This window comes from Gracilinanus agilis, chromosome 3 (genome assembly GCF_016433145.1).
Source record: "Gracilinanus agilis isolate LMUSP501 chromosome 3, AgileGrace, whole genome shotgun sequence".
In the NCBI taxonomy this organism is placed as follows: domain Eukaryota; kingdom Metazoa; phylum Chordata; class Mammalia; order Didelphimorphia; family Didelphidae; genus Gracilinanus; species Gracilinanus agilis.
In genome coordinates this window covers 353,611,505-353,635,741 of record NC_058132.1, presented here as the reverse complement: position 1 = coordinate 353,635,741, position 24,237 = coordinate 353,611,505, and the positions used below count along the sequence as shown (strand labels likewise).

The 24,237-nt window shown below is 36.2% G+C and overlaps 1 protein-coding gene across 1 annotated transcript; it reads left to right on the top strand.

The window, feature by feature from the left end:
• The first annotated feature begins 181 nt into the window (after positions 1-181).
• Positions 182-23,824, top strand: ATP6V1A (ATPase H+ transporting V1 subunit A). The gene is made up of 14 exons (XM_044666773.1): positions 182-1,099; positions 6,059-6,187; positions 9,257-9,471; positions 9,746-9,883; positions 10,361-10,512; positions 10,842-11,004; positions 12,421-12,529; positions 14,736-14,858; positions 14,952-15,066; positions 17,606-17,669; positions 18,286-18,489; positions 20,225-20,319; positions 21,454-21,625; positions 22,566-23,824. Exons 1-14 carry the CDS (start codon positions 1,018-1,020, stop codon positions 22,656-22,658), a joined length of 1,854 nt encoding a protein of 617 aa, XP_044522708.1. The 5' UTR covers positions 182-1,017; the 3' UTR covers positions 22,659-23,824.
• The last annotated feature ends 413 nt before the right edge of the window (positions 23,825-24,237 follow it).

The window sequence follows — 24,237 nt, the reverse complement described above, 5'->3', positions numbered from 1 at the left end:
ATATAATTGACTTTAAAAACAGGTAAACTATTATTTTATGCTCCTCTAATTTACCTACAGTATCACCCTTTATGTCTAAATCATGTATCCATTTTGACCTTAACTTTATATAGAGTATGAGATATTGGTCCATATCTAGTTTAATAAAATATTTGTCAATATAAAAGTGACAATGAAGAAATCAGAGAAACAAGGGTGTGGAGACCTATTCAAAGAAAACAACTATGGCTATCATAGGTAATGGTGTGAATCCAATACTGAAAGGTAGTTGAACTCAAATTAACCTATGACCCTGGAGAAGGGAGGATGAAATAACATAGTCTTCTGATAGAAAAGTAGGGAAACTATAGGTATAGAATGTTTGAATTGGTCTGTTTGCTTAATCAGTCAAGTTAGCATCCTCAATGGGACTGTTATGTTAGGAATCTAACATTTATCTATATTATCTCATTTGTCCCTCACAAGAGCCCCGTGAGGTAAATGCTATTGTTATCCCTATTTTATGGTTTAGGAAACTTGAGACTGAAAGAGGTTCAGTAATTTGTTTCATAGCTGATTAGCATCAAGTAGGATATGACTGAGAAATTACAATGATATAGACAAAACCACTCTTCTGCCTTGGAGCCAATACACAGTATTGGCTCCAAGACAGAAGGTAAGGGTTTAAAAAAAAAAAAAAAAAAAAAAAAAAAAAAAGTTTACATCAGAAAATAAGCAATTTGTAACTTTTAAGAGCCCTAATTTGTCTTTAAATTTGAAAGAGGGAATCTGCAGATAAATATTGATTATACAAGATAGCAGTGCTCTGACAAAAAAAGATTGAATTTGGGGTGAGGGTGCCTAGATTCAACTCTTCAGTCTGTGCCTTACATCTCTGGTGGCCTTGGACAAATGGTTCTACCACTATTAGCCTTAGTTTCCTCATCTGTAAAATATGGCCTGGGTGATATCTCTAGAGTCTTTCAGTGCCAAATCCTACTTGTTTGTTATTTTGTTTTATGTAGGTGAATAAACAAGATGGATTTCTCCCAACTACCCAAAATCATTGATGAAGACCATGAAAGTGCATTTGGCTATGTGTATGGAGTCTCAGGACCTGGTAAGTGCTGCTCTTTCCTTTCAGTGGTGACAGTTCTTATATAAATGCATGGGCTACTTTATCACCACCACCATTTGACATCTTCTCTACCTATCCAAATCCTGTATGCCTTTTAAGAACCATTCCATATGTTTACTTTGTTGGTAAACATGACCACCCCTTGCCTTCGCTGATCTCTCATTCCTTTCAACTTTTATAGCATTAATTATGTAACCTTTTTCTATTGTCTTTAAGTGTTTTAATTGTTTTTGAAGTCTTTTAACTATTTAACTATTTGATCATATAAGTCTTGTCTTCACAACAAAGTTGAAAACTCCTTGAGGATAGAAAACAGGTTAAGTTTTTTTCCTCACAAAGTTTTATTTGTAATAGATGTTCGATAAAAATTTGAACCTTCAAAATTAAGAGTCAGTCATCACATCAATTAGAAATAAGGCTTTGTGAGTTTGAGAAGTTTTTAAATATAGAGATTTGACATTTTCTTCTACCCTACTTCATTTCCTCCATTTAGTGGCAAATATTGCTCAGATTAATTGATCAAGTTGTAACTCAGTATCCACAGTAGAGAATGAGAAAGAAAGATGCCTCTTCACAAGACTTAAATGGCCAATGATCAGCAAGCGTTTACTGGGCACTTTCAGGTACTCGGCTATATGCTAGGGATACAGATAATAAAGAATAAGACAATCTTTAGAGGATAGATCTTATAACTAGATGGAAACAGGAATTCTTTTGGTTCTCTAATTCTTTTGCATCCATTTTAGAGTGATTACATGGCAACTCTTTCCAAAGCTGACATCCTAGCTTTCCATTTTGTATAGGAAAAGTCCCATCTCTGGCATGTGGTAGAGATACTCTTTTAGAAAAAGATGATACAGCTGCTACCTGTCTTTCAAAATACTATAATGGATCTTAACTGACATCTGTCTAGCACCTGCCCTGTACCACAATGCCATGCTAAGTGTTTTACAAATATTATCTCATTTGATCCTCACAAGTTTTATCCCCATTTTACAGAGTAGGAAACCAAAGCAAAAGTAAAGTGACTGAGGCTACCTAGGTAGCTCAGTGGATTGAGAGCCAAGCCTAGAGACTGGAGGTCCTGGGTTCAAATCTCACCTCAGACACATCCTAGCTATGTAAAACTGGGCAAGTCACTCAGCCTCCATTGTCTAGCCCTGGCTGCTCTTCTGCCTTGGAACCAATACACAGTATTGATTCTAAGATGGAGGGTAAAGGGTTGTTTTGTTTTGTTTTAAAGTAGAGTGACTTACTTGCTTTTGTAGTCTCACACTGTCTGAAGCTGAATTTGAACTGAGGTCTCCCTAACTCCAGGGAAGTCTGTCCATTATGCCATCTAGTTGCCCCAGGACTTTGGAGGAAGCAACTCATATTGTTGGGTTATATTGAGTTAATCAGCTAAAACTCACTGCCCCATGGTCTCCACTTTGAAGCCAGTATTCTAAAATGTAGAACTTTTACATTTTCCCCAATATATTTAACAAAAGTCAAACTAGCTGCAGTATTATATGACCTACATCTCTCAGTTTTTTCCACAAGGTTACCATGAGAAACTGTTGACTGCCTTGCTGTTGAAATAGTGGCTTACCAATATATTCCTTTTTTTAGCTTAGAATTAAAAACCCTCTAACACTGTCTTTAGTCTTTGTGCTTGTTTGTTTGTCATTAAAGCATCTCAAGACCAAGGTGTCTCTCTCAGCCACAGGTGCAATATATTTATTGGTCCTGGTCTATTTTCATTAATTAAAAGGCAGGTTTTAGTTTCCATTTCTAGATTTCAAGATCAGGCCACAAAGGGACACTAATTATGCTCCCAAGCTCAAAAGATCTGCCGGCCTGTTTAATTCACAACAAACCTAATTTTTCAGTCCCTAATGCAATGTACCATTCTTTGTGCCAAAGAGAAAAAACTTCTACTGTCAAAGACCTTTCAAAATAGCCTTAAGCTAACTCTGTCTTAACGGAAATAATTTTTTTAACAGGATTTTAAACAAGGTTTTAAACTGACTATTATACTTCTAACATGAATTTTTGTTCCAGTAAGGCTCAGTTCCTCCTACTCTTCCTTATACATACACAGTGTTGCTCAGTTATTGTTTCCACTGCCTGACTTGCTTTCCCTAATACTTTGTGCTTAGCAAATCCTATACATCCAGCTCCTTGCAACCCTCTTGCCTCCCCCTGAAAAGCTATAGAAATGTTGCCAAAGAAACATTTCTATTAACAATTCATTAGGAAGACATTGGGCAAATTGAAAAAAGTGTTCTGATAAAAATTTTAGGATGCACCGATTACAAACGGAAACAAAAAATGCCATTATTCACATGATGAAACAGCACCAGAGATATAATATCTATTTGACTTTTTGGATACTTTAAAGAAAGTAAAAGTAGAAGGACAGCTAGGTGGCTCAGCATATAGAGAGCCAAGCCTGGAGACAGGAGGTCTTGGGTTCAAATTTCGCCTCAGACAAATTCTAGCTTTGTGACTTTAGACAAGTCACTTGCCCTTAATTATCTAGCCCTTACTGCTCTTCTGCCTAGCATCAGTTCCAAGATAGATAGTAAAGATTTTATTAAAAGAAAAAAGAAAGAAGATTTAGTTCGACCAAGAGATCTCAGGAGATAATGAAATAATTTGAGGAAAATAGAAAATAATATAATAAATACTCCATCACTGGAATCAGCAGCCCCTTCCCCCCATGAATTGATGGCACTAGCATCTGGGGCAGGGAGTGGGAAAAATAATGTGTTTGAGGGATAACACATGAGGCCAGTATAGCTGGATTGTCCTGTGTATAGAAAGAAATGAAGGATAGGATTCCTGGGAAGAAGGAGATTGATTGAAAAATGATACCAGACAGTAGAAAGAAAATAGCCATTCTTTTCATATTTTGTTTCTGTTTTCTGTATCAAGCAGAAATGCCTTTTGAACTATAAAAGACAGGAAAAAAATAACTAGGTAGTTGAGTGGGAACACAGTGGGAAGAAGAGCACACCAGCTTGATTAGGCAAAGGACCCAGATTCAAATCTCATTTCCGACCCTTAGTTGTGACCCTCCATGATCTTGGGCAAGTCATTTAACTTTCTTGGGCGTCATTTTTCTCTTTTATATGAGGGAATTGTACCAGATGTTCTCAAAAGTTCCTTTGATCTCTGACAATCATTTCTAGCTAGATCTGAAAACAGATGTTATTAGGTCCAGTACTATATATATAACAAGCAATGTTTGAGCTAAACTGGAAAATTTACCATCTCTTCCCTTTCCCTTATTTCCTAACAAGGTAAAGGATTGACTTTAAAGTTTTTCATGTTCTCGTATGAGTACATAAACTCATTTTTTAATTTATTTTTTTTTTAAGCCCTTACCTTCTATCTTAGAATCAATACTGGGTATTGGTTCTAAGGCAGAAGAATGATAAGGGTTTGGTATGGCAATGGGGGTTAAGTGACTTGCCCAGAGTCACACAGCTAGGAAGTGTTTGAGGTCAGACTTGAACCCAGGACCTCCAGTCTCTGGGCCTGGTTCTCAATCCACTGAGCCACCCAGCTGCCCCCTCTCCTATACATTTTAGATAATGGCCAATGTGTTGATTTTTTGTTGTTGTTGTTTGACATTACTGATTTGTTGAGAGGGGAGCAGATTTTATTGGTGGAATGAATTAATGGGTAGTGATTAAGATGAGGGGGGAAAAGACACCAAAAGTTCAGAAAAGGACCACCTCATAAATTTTAATATACACTTAAAAAACAAACTATCTAACAAGTTCTTGTGTTCACATGCAGTTCTCAATTTTTAATCTTTGTCAAAATTGGGGGGTTTGGCTTATACTTTAAAAAAAAAAAGCTTCTTGTTCATTGCAATGAGAGTGTTAGTGTCCAGGTTAATAGAGGCTGATGTTTAATTTTTGATTTCTCATTTGCTATTTGGACTGATGAATAGCAGCTCTGATTGTCTTCATAACTAATAGTATCTTCCCCTGATAGTTACTTAATAATACTTGTATTAAACCTAGGCTTCACCATAATTCCTTATTGAATATTAATTATTATGTCGTTTTCACCAAATGCATCAGACTTCAATTTAGATCTGGAAAAGTAGGTCTTTCACTTCCCCTGCACCTCTTCCCACACAAACAAAACAACCAATCTGTCAATTTGGTTTACTTGGCAGTGTTGTCTTGCCTGTGTATCTTAAATGGCAGATTCAAACTTTGCCCAGGAACTCATAAGGTTAATATGATGAGGTACTGTTTTAATCAGAAGGACGTATTTCATATCAAATGTTGTCCAACATCCCACCAACTAGAGCACTGTGGAATAGCTTGAATTTCTATTTTTATCATATTTTAATTTTTTTTAAATTGGCAGTGCTTGTGTATAATTCCATTCCACTAAGTAGAATATCTTTTTCTCAACCATTGCCAGATATTTACTCTAATAATATTAATTATGTGTATATAATTGGTATCATTTACTTTTTACTTTTCAGAGTACTCTCATATACATTATCTAAGACAGTGGTTCCCAAACTTTTTTGGCCTACCACCCCTTTTCCAGAAAAAATATTACTTAGCCCCCTGGAAATTAAACTTTTTTTAAATTTTAATAGTAATTAATAGGAAAGATAAATGCACCTGTGGCCATCACCGCCTCTCTGGAATCGCTGCAGCACCCACTTTGGGAATCACTGATCTAAGAGATCTTTTAAACAAATGTATTTGCCCCTTTCCTCAATGCCCCTGACAGTGAGTTTTTTATGTCCAATTATTATAAATGCTCCTTGGTCCACAGTTGCAACTTTACTTCTTTAGACACAAGGAAGAAAGTTATGTTATATCATGTTTAACTTTGGCTTTAACTATAATTATTGAGTATTCTTCAAATATTTTAATTTTAAATAAAAGTCTCTAACAGTTGTTTTTCTTTTATTAACAGTGGTCACTGCCAATAACATGGCTGGCGCAGCTATGTATGAACTTGTAAGAGTGAGCCACAGTGAACTTGTTGGAGAGATTATTCGATTGGAAGGTGAAATGGCTACTATCCAGGTGTATGAAGAAACATGTATCCTTTTCATTAATAGAAAAACACTGCTCTTTTCACAATATCAATAATTTTATGCCAAAGGCAGAAGCAACAAATGTGACTTTTTACAGATTTTAATTTATAAAACAGAGGCATGATATTTTAAAATACATACACATCCCCCTCACTAACATGTAGCAAAATAGATTGGAAAAAACAGAGAAAAAACAAACTGCTAAGAGAAAAGGGAAAACCTACTAAAAAGAATGGTTACCATCTTCTCCAGAAAGATTTCGTAAGAATTGCCTATTTATTAAAATGAAAAAACTTGGTTTTAAGTCATATACTAAACCTAGATGTGGCATGATGACTTTGTTAAGGAAAACAGTCAAACTAATAACTACCACATTAATGTTAGTATAGTAATACACCATGATAATATTGATTTCTCTGAGGAAAGACCTATGGTTCATTGTTTTTAATTCAATGGATGAAACATTGCATGGAAACTGTAGCTTTGGGAAATGTTTGCTATAACCTTTGAGAACCATATTTTTTACATTTCAGTATAATATGTTTGTAATTTTCAAACTAAAAAAGAGGCTTAATTATTTTTGCCAATTTGTATACTTAACTATAAAGACAAATCCAGATTTTTGCATTATTCTTTAATAAAGTTATATGGAAGTATACAAAATTTGTTGTTGAATATTGTGCTTTAACACACTGTGGTGCTGCAGAACATATTGGAGGTACCTGGTTGTCTGTAAGACCACTTTTTCAAGTCATTGAGTATCAAGATATAGATGGACTTAATTTGAACAAGATCCTTTATCATTTTTCTCGTCTTCTGCAAGGATGTTGGTATAAAAATGGTGGCCTGTTTGCTTAAGCCCATCATGAATACTTTGGGCTGGATTGACCATGAAATGGTTTCCTCATTGCTTTAAATCATCAGTAACTAAAATTTCACCTGGAACCTCCTTACAGAAAGAACGGCATGGTAACACAGAAAACAGTGGAGTAAGGAGTAGTTTGGAGGACGGTTAGTGGCAGGCAATGACAGCATAAAAAGTCTTGTGGAAATAGGGACCATCACAGAGGATGGTTCCCCTGTCAGTACAACGTAGCCCATTTTTCCACAGAGTTCTGTGAGACAAATATGCCCAGGCCTCCCTAGGACTATTCAGCAAGTTGTAGGACAGCATTCAGTGAATCTTGGGGAGGACTGTACCCTCCAGAAGAGGAAGCTTACTCTCCCTTCCATTTTGGCCCCTATGGAAAAACTTCATTCATCTGTACTACTTCCTACTATTATCCTAGTCATGTGAAAATTTAACTCTCAACTTCTTTACATCTTCTGACTCCATTTATAATGAGATTAGATGTGGGGAGGAGGCTGCTAATTGGCTCAGTCAGGTCTAGAGATGGGATATTCTGAGTTCAAATCTGGCCTTGCTGTGTGACCTGAGAAAGTCACTTAACCCCCTTACCTAAATCTTGCAGCTCTTCTGCCTTGGAACAAATATATAGTATTGATTCTAAGATGGAAGGAAAGGGTTTAAAAAAAATTTTTTTTAAGATGAGATTAGATGTCTCCCTTTTCCATTTAATCTATTGCCCCTTGTAATCTGGCTTCTAGCCATATCACTCTAATTGTCTTAAAGTTTACCAATGATTCTGTTAATTGCTAAAGGTGATGGATTTAGAAGAAATAAAAGTCACAGTATTTCCTTTTAAAAATGATTCCTTCAAGGGTCAGCTTGCATGCTCCCTCCCATAGAAAGCCTTGTTCTCTTATTCTTCAAATGATCAAATACATGTTTATGTGTTTGTGTGTTGTAGCCCCATAATTAGAATAGAACATCCTTAAGGTCATGACCTGCTTTTGTTTGGTTTTTCTTTGTAGCCATGTGCTTCTAAGAAACTTAATAAAAGCCTTGAAAATAGTAGTGAAGTTGGGTGGTGAGTGCTGGGCCTGGAGTCAGGAAGATTTTTTTTTTTTTTGAGTATTTTCCCATAGTTACATGTTTCATGTTCTTTCCCTCTCCCCAAACCCCCTTAGCCCCCAACCCCTTAGCTGACGCACAGTTCCACTGGGTTTTACATGTATCATTGATCAAGACCTAATTCCATATTATTGATAATTGGACTAGAGTTATCGTTTAGTGTCTTCATCCCCAATAATATCCCTATCAGCCCATGTGTTCAAGCAGTTGTTTTTCTTCTGTGTTTCTCCTCCCACCATTCTTCCTCTGAATGTGGCTAATTTTCTTTTTCAGCCTAAGAAGTCAGGAAGATCTTAATTTGAATCTGGTCTCAGATTCTGGCCAATCCACTTAACTCTTTTTGCCCCAGTTTCCTCATCCATAAGATGTGCTAGAGAAGGGAATAGCAAAATATTACAGAATCTTTGCCAAGAAAATACCAAAGGAGCATAAAGATTGAGACATGGCCAAACAACAATAAATTTGGGGGATTTTTAGGAAACTATAGCTCAAAACATGCTGATTTAGAAAACATACCATAGAAAATAGTCTGTGAATTTTAGCATCAGTTTTTGAATTTTTTTTACCTCCGTTTTTCTGTGGTTTTCATCTCTTTCCTCTTACGAATCATTTCTCAATTCTTAAGATTCCTAAGTATAACTTTAGTTTGTGAGTTTTGAACTTATTGCCAAGGACCAAACTTTACTTCAGGCACTATTATTAAACTTTAAAGTACATGTCCTTTATTTGTAGTTTTGTTTCTTCTGTAATAGGGTACTTCAGCATTTCATAATATGTACGTATATTACCTATATGCATATATATATATACACACATACATGTATTGCAGCTGTTGTACTTTAGTTCTGTAAACTCTTTTTTTTTTTTTAAACCCTTGTACTTCGGTGTATTGTCTCATAGGTGGAAGATTGGTAAGGGTGGGCAATGGGGGTCAAGTGACTTGCCTAGGGTCACACAGCTGGGAAGTGTCTGAGGCCGGGTTTGAACCTAGGACCTCCTGTCTCTAGGCCTGACTCTCACTCCACTGAGCTACCCAGCTATCCCTCTGTAAACTCTTTTAACTTTCATATTAAGTTTTTCCTTAGCTTACTGTTTCTAGCTGGTGTATCTGTTGGTGATCCAGTACTCCGAACTGGCAAACCTCTCTCAGTAGAGCTTGGACCTGGCATAATGGGATCCATTTTTGATGGAATTCAGAGGCCCTTAAAAGACATCAGCACACAAACTCAAAGCATCTACATTCCTAGAGGAGTCAATATATCTGCCCTTAGTAAAGATATCAAATGGGATTTCACACCTTCTAAAAACTTCCGGGTATGTTGTGGCTTGGTGACCGAAATCTTGTAATGTTTCTGCAAAGAAGTTCATAAAGGGGGAAGAGGTCATATCATACATAGTGAACAAAATGACACTAGGAGATGTATTATTAGAGTATAATCCCACATATACCACAAAGCATATTTTGAATGTTTCTGTGCTTCTAATAATAGCAGTGATATACTTACAAACTAGTCAAGACCCCAGACTTATGCCAGTGGAGGTGAACTGATTCGTTTTAAAATTAATAAAACAATTTTTTGTTTTCCAGGTTGGCAGTCATATCACCGGGGGCGATATTTATGGAGTAGTACATGAAAATTCCCTCATCGACCACAAAATCATGTTGCCACCACGCAGCCGAGGTACAGTGTCATACATTGCTCCACCTGGAAACTACGATACCTCAGTAAGTATCTTTCAGAGGAAGTTAATTTTATCCCTATGTTGTGTTTACCTTTTCAATTCCTTAATTAACACTTAATGCTTCATAGGCTTCACAAGAATTCTTGTCATTTTCATTTTACTTAGGACTTTTTAACAGGTTTGGTGTTGAGAATAAGGGCTACAGAGTATATTCTTATTTGGCTTGATTGAGAGACGAGAGAAATTTTTGGAGTTCGTTTTTCCTCCTAAATTTTGCCTTCTTGAAGCTCTACTCCTGTAGGAATCCAGTAGACCTTGTTCTACTCTCATATATCTAATTATGTAATGGTATTAATCCCTAACAAGGATGAAATGTTTAAAAAACAAGACAGTTTAATATAATTCAAATTGATTGTGGTTCTTATCGAGGTGTATCAGATTAAATGTTATAATGTATCATTTGTGATAAAGCATGCCCTAAACACTCAATATGATAGCAAATTTTGTTGCCCTCTTATAGGATATTGTCTTGGAGCTTGAATTTGAGGACGTAAAAGAGAAGTTCACCATGGTCCAAGTGTGGCCAGTCCGTCAAGTGCGTCCTGTCACTGAAAAGCTGCCAGCCAATCACCCTCTGTTAACTGGCCAGAGAGTCCTTGATGCACTTTTCCCGTAAGCATGCTCTGTTGGATCTGTTTGTGTAACCTTTCCATGGGTTATCCATGTGCCCTTATTAGAAAAAAAAATTGTCCCTCAGATAGCAGTTTTAAGTTTTCTGAATGCTTTACATGTATTCTCTTGTGATCCTCACATGGGCCTGAGAATGTAAATGATGGTGGTGCCTGATTAGGAAACTAAGACTGAGAATGGTAAAAATATCTCATTAATAGTTTTACAGCCATTAAATTTCACAAATGGGATTCAGACTCATCTAGAGCTTGCAATGTATGGTTTTTCTATTCACTAGAAAATGAATAATCTAGAAACTTTTCTTTTTCCAGATGTGTACAAGGAGGAACTACTGCTATCCCTGGCGCTTTTGGCTGTGGAAAAACTGTGATATCCCAGTCTTTATCTAAGTATTCCAATAGTGATGTGATCATCTATGTGGGTTGTGGAGAAAGAGGAAATGAAATGTCTGAAGTACTCAGAGACTTCCCAGAGGTTAGTATACACAAGACAGAGCATCACTCCATAATGGGGAGAAACCCCACTGGTGATCATTAGTCATGATTAATGGAAAACTGTAGCTACTAAGACACCAGAGACTAGAGAAGACCTCTTGGCTTTCAGGGAAGTGAAAAATTTCCACTTAACAAATAAGTCCAAGGGAAAGATTATGGATATTTCTTATAATTTTAGCAAACACTGGAGTTTGTAATGATTTTCAGTATTTAGGAAAAAGATAAAAGAATAGAAGTACAAATTTTTTACTTGCAAAGTTGAAATTTAGTGTTCTTAAAGAAACACAGTCCCTGCTCTACCATTCCCTTTTTACAACAGAATGGGAAAGACAAAAACCAAAAAGAAACTGGGCGGAGGGAGTATGGAAAGGGGATGTTCAGTGGTCTAAAAACCAAGCAGAGTTGCCGATTGAATATGGAGAGTTCCCTTGGAAAGTAGTGAACCTTCTCTAAAGGAAGGCTTTGGGAGGAGTTTACTCTTGTACTTTACAACCCTCAGATCAGAGGGGAGAGGCTAGTGAAAGAGATAGGGTGTTGAATCTTGAGAGATCTATAGTCCTGTTGTAAGGCAAACCTGTAAAATGTTTTCTTGATTTCCATTTAAACCAGGATGTTTAGTAACTATCAAATTGTTAATGAGATATTGTCAGTGGCCATTTTGTCAGACTATGTAGAAAGTTAAGGCTGCTATGACTTAAGTTCTTTTAGCTTTCCAAGGGCTAAACTACCTCATACTACTGGATTGTGCCAGCCACATACCTGACATTGTTCTTCATTCTCCATTGTGATCCTGAATGATCAATGAAGGATTTGATTCAGTATCTTTTTACATGGTCTGCCAGAACGGCCACTGCTATCATCTCATTAATAATCTGAAGGATATTTAATAATTACTAAACACTCCTCTGTTGATTCATAGGGCTACTGGTTGGGGTTGTGGATATTTTTTTTGTTTGTTTCTTTTGCTTTGTTTTTTGTCTCTTTTTTAAACCCATATCTTCTGTCTTAGAATCAATATGTATATTGGTTTAAATCAGTGACAAATATGTATGAAGTTTTCTAAGAAATTAAAACCTGTTTCAGTGGATGAGTGGGATGACTCAATCTGATTTAGAAACTGTTGTCATTTTCAGTTGTGTCTGACTGTTGTGTGACCCCATTTCTTGGCAAAGATACTGAAGTGATCTGCCATTTCTTTATTCAACTCATTTTTCAGATGAGGAAACTGAGGCAGACAGGGTTAAGTGACTTGCCCCCATCAGTCATACAGTTAGTATCTAAAGCTGCATTTGAAATCAGGTCTTCCTGATTTCAGACCCAGCAACTCTATCTACTGGGAAACCTAGCTACCTGTCTTAGAAATTAGGAGATCTCTAACTGGATTCTTTCTTTTTAGTTAACAATGGAAGTTGATGGGAGGGTGGAGTCTATAATGAAGAGAACTGCATTGGTGGCCAATACTTCCAACATGCCTGTGGCTGCTAGAGAAGCTTCTATTTACACTGGTGAGTCCAATAACACATTCTTATCTCTTCTCAAAAGATTTAGTTAGTGCTAGACCTTAAGCTTTGCTTCTGTATTATTTTTCTTTCATCCTTAGATCCCTCTATATCTAAAGTCTATTATCAGCATATGTGTTTATTTTGTAATTTATGCAATTGAGCATTTCACATTTTCCCCTCTACCTGGTTCTGCTTACTAACATTTTTGGCATATGGACATGCACATGTCAGACAAACGTTGGTCACAAGTTATCAAAGCCAAATGTAATGATTCTCACCAATTTGATAATCACCTTTTTTTTGAAGTGTTAATCGTTTAAAACAGGATTTCTGAGGTTAACATATGGGAATTTTTTTGACAATACATTTGGTAACCAAAAGGCATATTTGCTATTCTAAAAGCTATCAAAATAAATATGAATACGGTGACCAATTAGAAGAGATATAAATAACAGGTTAACTAGCACTTTTTATCATTTTGAGTTTAACATTGAAATCTCCCCCAAAATATTTGTGATTGTTATTTTTCTGAAAGCATCTAATTTGGCATACACACTGTTAGAATATTAATGTATTTTAAATGTTCATAGCTGAAATCTTTGGTTCATGTTCAAATAACCTTTTTTTTTTTTTTTTTTAGTGACTGCCTTGTATTTTTACTTTTATGTAATCGTTTGGTATTCAACCATTGATTGACTTCTGATTTTTCTAGACTAACAAACATAATTTAATATTTTGGGGGGAAATTGTATTAATACTTGGTGGTAGATGTTTTCATTCCTCTCCAGTTTTAATATTGAAATAGTATCCGAGAAATAAGTAATTTGGAATTTTTTGTGTACGTTCTTCATGTTTATTTTGGAAATGAAACAAAATTGAAATTTGTTTGCCAGCACAATTAACTGTGCCTCCGTTTCCTCATTTGTAAAATGGAAATAATAATCTTATTTAACTATTTTACAGATTTTCTTTGAGCCCTTTCCCCAGGGAAAAGTGGTTTCTCAGATGCTCTCTGAAGGCAGAGGAGATTTAAATTATACTGTAATTGGTATCATTTCATGTAAAACCCTCTCCTGAGAGACTGCCGGCAGAAAAGGAAAAGGATTTCTATAGTCTCTACCATGTGCCAGGCATTAAGTGTTTCACAAATATTATCTCATTTGATCCTCATAAAAATCACAGAAGGTAGATATTATTATTATCATTCCTGTTTTGCAGTTGAGGAAACTTGAGTTAAGTGACTTGCCCAAGGTCACGCAGCTGGTAATTAGATTCAAACTCTGCAACACCTACTGATTGGTTTTTAGAGCAATCTTGCCTTAAATTTCTCAGAGGACCATTTGTTAGTTAGCTGTATAGGGCAGATTTGAACCCAGGATCTCCCTTCCGCACCACCTAGCTGCCACTGGGAATATTACATTTATCAATATTGTGGTAATAAAAGGATCATTGGGTTATATATTTCAAGGAGCTAGCCCTGAAATTCACCTGCTATGTGACCTCAGGAATGGCATCATTTAACTGGACAGGTCCCACTTGGCTGATGTGGATCTGCTCTGCTCTCTGTATAAGGTAGAGAGTGGTTTTGAATGTCCAGTAAGATAATGTCTGTGAAAGTACTATCAGTTTTTAAATACTCTACAGACATTTTTTTTATGATCCCTGTTTCACTGATGGGAAAACTAAGACTCAGAAAAGTTGGTAACTATTACCTAGTAGAATCACCTAGATGAAAAAGCCAGAGATATTTAACAGTTATCAAAAGAAAAAAAAAATGTTGATAGTCTATTGAGCTACCTGGTCCAGAGAATAGAGCTTTTGGCCCAGAGGCTAGAAGGCCTGAAATTCAGATCTCCCTTCAGGCACTTCCTAGCTATGTGACCCTGGGCAAGTCTGCCACCTCCCTTTCCTCAACTGTAAATAACGATAATAATAGCACCTCCCTCACAGAGTTATTGTGAGGATCAAATGAGATGTTTGCTAACCGGATAAGTCCCTAACACATCATAGATACTTAATAAATCCTTGTTTCCTTCCTAAATAAAAATCATTTCAGGCTTTCATTGAATTAGTAGAAAGAATGTGGAAGAATACCATGTTCTTAATCTATATTTATTACTTTAAATTTTTTGTGGTTTTTGGATAAATGAACTTGGGTGTCATTTCATTAGTCTTGTAACTTTTTATCCCCTTCTTCCCCTAAATCCAGGAATTACTCTGTCTGAATATTTCCGTGACATGGGCTATAATGTCAGTATGATGGCTGACTCTACCTCTCGATGGGCTGAAGCCCTTAGAGAAATCTCAGGGCGCTTAGCTGAAATGCCTGCTGGTAAGTCACCATGTTGCCTTTTTATTCAGTGCAAGCACTTGGTGTATATGCTTCTGTATTTTAAAAGACTGACCCTCTTTCTGATTTTTGCAGATAGTGGTTATCCTGCATATCTTGGTGCTCGTTTGGCTTCTTTCTATGAAAGAGCTGGCCGAGTAAAATGTCTTGGAAATCCAGAAAGGGAAGGGAGTGTCAGCATTGTAGGAGCGTAAGTATACAAAATCTATGTTTTCAAACGAAGGGGCTTTTTTTTTTTTGTCATTTTTGGTTTTTTAACCCTTACTTTCTGTCCTAAAATCAATGCTAAGTATTAGTTCCAAGGCAGAATAACAGGGATAGGCAATGGGAGTTAAGTGACTTGCCCAGGGTCATACAACTAGGAAGTATCTGAAGCCAGATTTGAACCTAGGATGTCCCATCTCTAGACCTGGCTCCCAATCCACTGAGCCTGACCCTGCTGCCCCATAGTCATTCCATTAAACACTATGTCTTATTACTGACTTGGGAGTTTGGGGACTGTTGTTTGAATTTGGACATACCATGCCTACTGATTGTTGAAATTAAAATGTACTAAATTTGTCAGATCTTGGTTTTGCTTAAAATATTAGTCTTTACCATTGGGTATCAATAGTGTCCTATTCGGTGTTGATTTCATTCTGTTTTGACCTTTGTCTTAATTTAAAGTAGAAAATGGTAGAATAAAATACTTTCTCTTGGTAGCTAAAGAGCCTATATCTAAAGTCATGGAGACCAATGTATGAAAGTATGTCTAACCTATTTAAAAAACTTGTTTATACCACTGAAGTACTTGGTTTCTACCTTCCAGCTTTTATTTGAAGATTTCTCTTAAATTTCCTTAAACCTTCAACATGTCTCTAATGTTGGTATTAATATATTCAGGAAAGAGGTACTTTATTTTACTAAATGTCAATGCGAAATTGGAAACAAAAGAGCTTGCTGATTTGAATTTTGAATTTATGAGCCTCTGAACTTTTTGTTAGACTTTAATTCCCATAAACAACAACACCTTTTACTGCTCAAAAACCCATAAGAGGGGGTGCAGCTAGGTGGCTCAATGGATTGAGAGCCAGGCCTAGAGATGAAAGGTCCTAGATTCAAATCTAGCCTCAGATACTTCCTAGCTGTATGACCCTGGGCAAGTCCCTTAACCTTCATTGCCTAGCCCTTATGGGAGAAATTCTTCATTTCCCCTTTTCACTAAATGTCTATAACATTGTATGTTTCATTTAATTTCACAATTGATTTTATAGAATTATTTTGAATTCACTGATTGTTTAAGTACTTTTTGTCTTTTAAAACTACTAGAGAGGGCAGCTGGGTTGCTCAGTGGAATGAGAGCCAGGCCTAGAGACAGGAGGTCCTAGGTTCAAATTCGGCCTCAGACACTTCCCAGCTGGGTGACCCTGGGCAAGTCACTTGACCCCCATTACCTACCCTTACAAATCTTCCACCAAGGAACTAATACACAGAAGTTAAGGGTTAAAAAAAAAAAACTACTAGAGAGCACAGTCTCTTGCTGGGTGCTGCACAAAATGCTGGAACACCTTGTAATTTTTTCCCTAACCATTGCAGAATGATTTGGACAGGGAGAGAGTAAGAAGGAAATAAGTATTTATTAAGCCCCTACTTATGTGCCAGGCACTTTGCTAAGTGCTTTACAATATTCCCTCATTTTATCTTCAACAAGAACCTGATGGGAAGGTACTGTTGTCCCCATTTTACAGTTGTGGAAACTGAGGCCAACAAATGTCAAGTGACTTGCCCAGGGTCACACACCTTATACATATGTGAGGCTAATTTGAACTCATATCTTCCTGACTCTGAACCTAGTGTTCTGTGCCACCTAGTTGCCACTTATTACATCAGGTATTCTAAAATTAACTTAGAGAAATTATAAGTGTTAAAGCAAAGCCATATTATCATAAAGGGAAACAAATGTAAGCCTATAGCTTTTTTTCCAAGTTTTACCACTGACGTGCCATGTAGCCAAGTCCTTCTTTAATTATTTAATACCTTAAATCCTTCATCTTTATGGTAAGAACGGTGACATTGACTTCCCTTTTATCTCCTCAAGCATCTTGAAAATCAACAATAAAATAATCATCTCATACTTAAAAAATAGTAGGTGATCTTTAATCTTTTCATGGATGCCCTCAGGGGGAAAAAACCCACAAAATATGATTATTGATATCTGTTCAAATGATATCAATTTTTAATGCATTTTTCAGGTAATTGTTTTCTCTTAAAAATGCATACATACACACACACTCATGTCAGTAAAAATATGTCAAATAAGAAATACAGTCACATATAAAACCAGTTTGCCCGTTGCTAAAAGGAAATACACACTATTCATATGTATGGTCTTGTCAAAATAATTACCATGAAATCTTAATTGCTCTAGGCCTTTTCATCTTTTATCAGATTTTGTTTTGGGTTGTAGTGTATATTGTTTTCATTCTATTATTCAATCTATGTTTCTATGTGCCTTCTTATTTGTCATTTTTATGGTGCAATAATCTTCCATTAGAGTGATAGAGATTTATCTGTTCTCTAATCATTGGACATAGAAACTGTTCCTAATTTTCCAGAAATAAAGCTAGTATGCATATTTTGATATAGATCTTATAAAGACATAATCCTAGTAGTTTCCATGTTTCTGCCTCAAAGTGTGTGTGAATCTTCTTGGGTGTTTGTAATAATTTGTTTTTCTGTTTTTTTCTTAGTGTTTCTCCCCCTGGTGGTGACTTCTCTGACCCTGTTACATCTGCCACTCTTGGTATTGTTCAGGTATGTTCTTTGGTAGAATTGGAATTTTCTTTGAGCTATTAACTTTAAAGGTGTTAATCAAATTAAGCTATAAGGTCTGAACATTAGTGAATAACAAATTTTATTCCAACTACATTTCAGAAGCATTCTTTATATTGAATAGCGCTAATATTCTTGATTAAACCTGGGCACATGAGATGCATTGTAGCATAATAGTCTTTCTATATTTGAACCAATATATGGCCTATTTTTTCCCTTATTCTTTGTGTCTACTGTGAATGGCAGAGAAAAGCTAGGAAGGAACATAATTGTTTTCACAAAATATGTGTTTTAAAATTTGTATCTGTTGCTTAAAGGCCTTTATGTCAGTATTTTCTGTATATATACAAAATGTTTGCAAGGATTCATCCTTGGAGAATTGGCTACTCTTATCAAATGGGACTTTATTGTTGTTTTGGACTATGTTGAATTTTTTAGAGAGCCAAGTGATAATGTTATAGAAATATGACTTTACTATACAATTTACAGTTCACAACACAACCATTAATGTAGGATGGGATGTAGTACATATGAATAAATTGATTTTTATGTCTTTTTAAATAGAGAACTCTTCAACATGGTTTGTTCTTTTGGACAGGTGTTCTGGGGCTTAGATAAGAAATTAGCCCAGCGTAAGCACTTCCCTTCAGTAAACTGGCTGATCAGCTATAGCAAGTATACACGCGCCTTGGATGAGTACTATGACAAGCACTTTGCTGAATTTGTTCCTCTGAGGACCAAGGCCAAGGAGATCCTACAGGAAGAAGAGGATCTGGCAGAAATTGTACAGCTTGTGGGGAAGGTTCGTTATTAACATCTACATTTTAGAAAATGGGTGAGAGTTATTGTTATTAAGATAGGTGGGACTTTATATATGTATGTCATCTCATTCATCAATTACTTGCTACAAATTTCCACATGCCAGTTCACTTATTAATTTAGCATATTATTATTGAATGCTTATCACTCTTTAAGATAGTAGGATGACATGTTTGAAACATTTGTTTATTTATTTTTTAGGGCTTTACCTTCCATCTTGGAGTCAATACTGTGTTTTGACTCCAAGGCCAGAAGAGTAGTAAGGGTAGGCAATGGGGGTCAAGTGACTTGCCCAGGGTCACACAGCTAGAAAGTGTCTGAGGCCAGATTTGAACCTAGGACCTCCCATCTCTAGGTCTGGCTCTCAATCCATTGAGCTACCCAGCTGCCCCCTTGAAACAGATTTTAAACGCCCATATTTTTTACAGTCTAGGAATTAATATCATGCTGATCTGAGTCATGCTTTCAGGCCTTCTGTAAATATCACCATTCTTGAGAGCAAGGGTAAACACAAATCTGGAAATCAAATTTGTTGGAGAAAAAGAAGTCTTATTTTCTGATAGGGTTATTTGGGGGATTTGTTTTACTTGGCCTTATATATTTTTTTCAGATGTTTTTCTTTTTTCCACCCCCAGTTTTGGGGAGGAAGAAAGGAGTTTTTTCCTTTGTTTCATCTATTGATTTTTTTGTTGTTGGGTTTTTGGTGGGGAGTTTTAGTTTTTTTTTCTGTTTGTGGGAAAGGAGAAGTGAGAGAGGGGACTAGCAATAAGAATGCCAAAAGGAAAGAGGGTCATTGAATCCTTTTTTTTTAAGTACTCAAAGAAGAAAGACCAAAGGGAAATTAAACATAAACATGAGGAATTTTGAAAATTACTTATTAGTTTATTATAAAGCCAGCTGTACATAATAGAAGTTCACAAATTCATGTACATTTGTCTTCTATTTTGTGTATGGAAATGCTTATTTTATTTAGAGTTTTTTTATTTTAGTTCAGAATAAAAATAAACCAAAACTTCTCTTGATAAGTTTTTATTGAAAGAATGAAGAACAAAGTTGATTAAGAAAACTCTAGTGTGTAAACAGCCATTACTGTGTAGAAGCTGCAACTGATAACAGCTTTCAGGAATGTTCTTTGGAATAAGCAATTAAGAGAAGTACTAATTTATTAACCTTGTATAGGTTAATAAGGATCAGCTTTTACAGTTAAGGAAATAATGCTATATATGAAAATACTTCAAAAAAGAAAAAAATACTGGTTTCCCTTCCACTAAAGACCCTATTTTCTTCCTGATACTAATGTAATGGATAAAAAGGGGTTTTGGTTGGGTAAGTTGTGATAATTAGATTAAATTTACCCTGCCCATCTTTAGATTTAATCTAATTATCACACTACCCATGTTCACAATGAACCAGCAACCTTTTTTTTCCCTTCTAGTTGGAGACTACTATTGTTACTTTTCAGACTACCATAATTTGGAACTCTGGGGATATTTCTAAGATAGATAAAAAATTTCAGGTCCAAACACTGTTTACTTAATAAGTAAGTGTGCCAAAATGCAAGAAGCATAAAGCAGTCCTGAACTGTCTTTTTAAATGCAATCTCAACACCTTTATTGAGTTCCTAACTACATATGTTGTGAAAATCCAACTAAAATGATGTCTTTGATTACTATTGTCTGTTCTACAATTTAAAGTGTTGTGGGCCTGATATTTTGTAGGCTTCTTTAGCAGAAGGGGATAAAATTACTCTGGAGGTAGCAAAACTTCTCAAAGATGATTTCCTGCAGCAAAATGGATATTCGTCTTATGACAGGTAAGCCAGGGTGATTTCTTTAGTGGTTGTTTTTTTTTGTTTGTTTGTTTTTTTGTTTTGTTTTGTTTTGTTTTCATGTAAATTTAGTACTGTGAGATACTTTTCTTCAGTCAATGAATGATCAGTGGCAATGTGTCTAAAGGAAAGCATGCTGGAGGGGGCGTACATAAATATGTGACCCATGGATGTTAGGGTAGGTGGGTGATATGAACACTTCATGTTAACTACTATGGTGTTCTCCCTTCACCAGTATAGATAACCTAGAGATATGGCCTTCTTTTCCTATGTATTTTGTGGGAGTCGGGGTGAGGGGCTTGGGGTTGTTTGTTTGTTTTTTTTAAACTCTTAACCTTCTGTTTTAGAATCAATACTAAGTTATGGTTCCAAGGCAGAAGAGCAGTAAGGGGTACACAATTGAGGTTAGGTTACTTGACCAGTCACACAGCTATGAAGTGTCTGAGAGCAGATTCAGACCTGAGACTGCCTGGCTCTCAATCCACTGAGCCACTTAGCTGCACCTATATATCTTGTTAATGTCATCCCACAAAGTTTTTGTCAGCCATATATTTATATGGTGTTTTAGAATTATAAAAGTTGCCTTTTTGAAGCAGCTAGCACATACTCGTCTATAGCAAGCTTGTGTTATTTTTAAAAGGTCTGGGCTGCTGCTTTGTTATTCATTAAGCCTTGTCCAACTATCTCAAGGGAGTCCTTATCTCTCATTTATTATCATTTGAGTTACTTCTTAAACTGCAGAGCACTAAAACAAGCCCCCAGAGAGTAATTAAATGTTTGCAAGTACTATTCTCTTTCCTCCTATCTGACTCTAGCTGTGAAAAATAAATATCTGCAAATGTGGTGCTACTATGCAATAGAGAAGACAAAGAAATTGATTCATCTGAGTTTCTTATGATAACAAAACCTCCCTCAAAAACCCCTTCTTTTTCTTTTTCCTCCTTCATCTTATCTCCCAACACCTTGATGTTTAAAAATATACAGTGTTTACTATTCTAGAGATTTAAATGATGAAACTAACTTTGTGATGCCATTTGAATTAAGTTTCATATTAAACTAAATTTAAGCCCAACATCTTTGGAGCTAGTTCTCTTAATCGTGTTATTCCATTTACCCTAGGTTCTGCCCATTCTATAAGACTGTGGGCATACTCTCCAACATGATCGCTTTTTATGATTTGGCACGAAGAGCTATTGAAACGACTGCCCAGAGTGATAATAAAATCACATGGGCCATTATCCGAGAAAATATGGGGGAAATTCTCTACAGACTTACCTCCATGAAATTCAAGGTACATTATATGGCATTCTGGAGAGTTTTCCCAGTATTCTTTACTAAGAAATCTTTTGTTGTTGTTGTTGACTGTTGCATTATAATTAACTTATATTTTTGAATGATAGTGGCTTCCTGGTATCAGCTGATTATTAAGTGCCTACTGTGGACAGAATCATGCCGAAAATAACAGTGTTGTAAAATAATGTATAGTATATGTATGAAAGATGTAAAATGCTATGGGGATGTATCTTATTTACTCCATTAGACTGTAACTTCCTAGAGGACAAGTGTTATCCTATATTTATCTTTGTGTTCTACTTAGTGCCTTACTCAGAGTGGGTGATCAGCAAATACTGGTTTAATGGGGAGGGAAGGAGACATGAGGCCAGAGAGCCTGGATGGGTTTGGGAGAGAGCAGGGAGTAGAGAACACATTTTTTAGAAGAGGTAACATTGAAATTGAAGATTAAGGGATGAATTGCCCACTCATTCAACAGATAAAGAAATAAGCAAGTACAGGAACTGTATGAGGGTGCTCTTTGGCCAGAACATGGAGTATATAAAGTGAAGTAGTATGAAATAAATCTAGAAAGGAAGAGTGGTATCAGATTGTGGGGAGCCTTGAGTGCTAAGCTAGGGAATTATCCTTAAATTTATTATTACTTTTTTGATGGATGTAGATTGGCACTCTTATTTGCTGCATCCATTGTTATCAGTACTTTGAAGTATTGTTGAAAATAAGACATAATCATTGCGTGTATATAGTCAGAAGCCATGACAAAAATAAGGTGTTTTTCTATCTTTTGGTTAGAACATATTTCTTTTGTGTCTCTTTCACAACCTTCTTGAAAAGCACCAAGGATAATAATTTTATGACGCTTACTGACTTCATTCAGAGTTTTATTAAATGCTTATAACTTTTCCAAAGTTGTTTAAATTCTTATATCTTGATTTCAGGACCCAGTGAAAGAGGGTGAAGCCAAAATCAAGAGTGAATATGCTCAGCTTTTTGAAGACATGCAGAATGCATTCCGAAGTCTGGAAGATTAGAACTGTGATTATCTTCCTCTCCTTCAGCCAGCTCATGTCTTCTTTTCTCTTAAATTCAACATCTCTTTCCCTTTGCTTCCTCATTGTGCATTGAGACCAGGACATTTGTGTGTGTATGTGTAGGGTGTGTGGGTGTGTGTGTGTGTGTGTATATATATATATATATATAATCACTTGTTTTCCTGTTCATATTTGGTAGGTCTTACATAAAATGAACATTCCGTGGTTTCAGTGTTTGATGGGTCTCCCTGATTCTTTGTCTGAAGTGTTGTTGACTATATGGTGAATGTGACCATCTCTGGTACAAAGTGGGAATAGCTACACTAACATTACTTGGATAGAGGATGACTTTCCCTCTTTCTCCTAGTTTTCCTTTTCCCCGGGTTACAAACAGGAGTAATACGGGTACCTTTTTAAAGCAATTGTTTTGGCATGAAAGGCCTTGCCCTTGTGTCTTTGAGAAGGACTCAGTCTATGAAATGACTCACCATTCTCTGTGGTGAGGGTGTTTGCAGCTTAGCATTTTGCTAGCTGCCTACTATGCAGGAAATTAGTGGTTTCTTTTTTAGGAATGCGATTGATTAACATTGTTCCAATTATGGGTTGCTTCTAATAAAAATCAGGAATATTTTTTAAAAAGTGTGGAGAATTATACTGTTTCTAGTTGTGCCTGAAGTAGGGTAAGTGCTTTGAATGGCAGTTTGGGGGCTCAGCAAAATATTTAAAGCAGTACCAAAAAGGGTGAGGGGAGCCAGATTGCCAGCTTAATATTAACATCATACTTTGAAACACACTGTGTTTCCAAAGGTTAATATGTTATATTGAGAATTATTGTACTGAACTGCTGGTGAATTTTTTTTTAAGTGCTTCAAATGATCACTAGGGACATATCCCCACTCTTGCTCCCTTTCTTTCCTTGACAACCATTTTAGAGACCTAGGTAGGCTTTTCCAAGTTATGTGGAGTATGTACAAGTAATGAGATGCAGGGAGAATGGTGACTCAATAACTACTTGGGACCATTAAGGAAAAGTTTGATTATAAAAATGTGCTCCAGCCCCAAGAATCATGTTCTTTGAAACGATTACCTGTCTGCCACATTGTATGCATGTTTTGGGTGGGGAAGGGACAGCTAGGTGGCTCAGTGGATTGAGAGCCAGGCCTAGAGATGGGAGAGACTGGGTACAAATGTGACCTCAGACACTTCCTAGCTGAGTGACCCTGGGCAAGTCACTTAACTCCCATTGCCTAGCCCTTACCAATTTTCTGCCTTGGAACCAATATTCAGTATTGATCCTAAGACAGAAGGTAAGAATTTTAAAAGTTAAAATTTAAAAAAATAATTTAAGTATCCTGTTTACTAGTTTGTGAAAAATACCTCTTCCAAGAGCATTTCCCTTCTTGTGGTTGGTGATGCTGGCTCTGGTTTTTCCCATTACTGGCACAAGAGATTACCCAGATTGTCTGTTTGTAGCCATAGCAACATGATCAAAGGTTCCCCTTCATCATTTTGTAGGGCTGATTGGGATAGTAGATTCTTGTGTTTGATGCTAATCCCTGAAGGTGTTGGTGACAGTGGC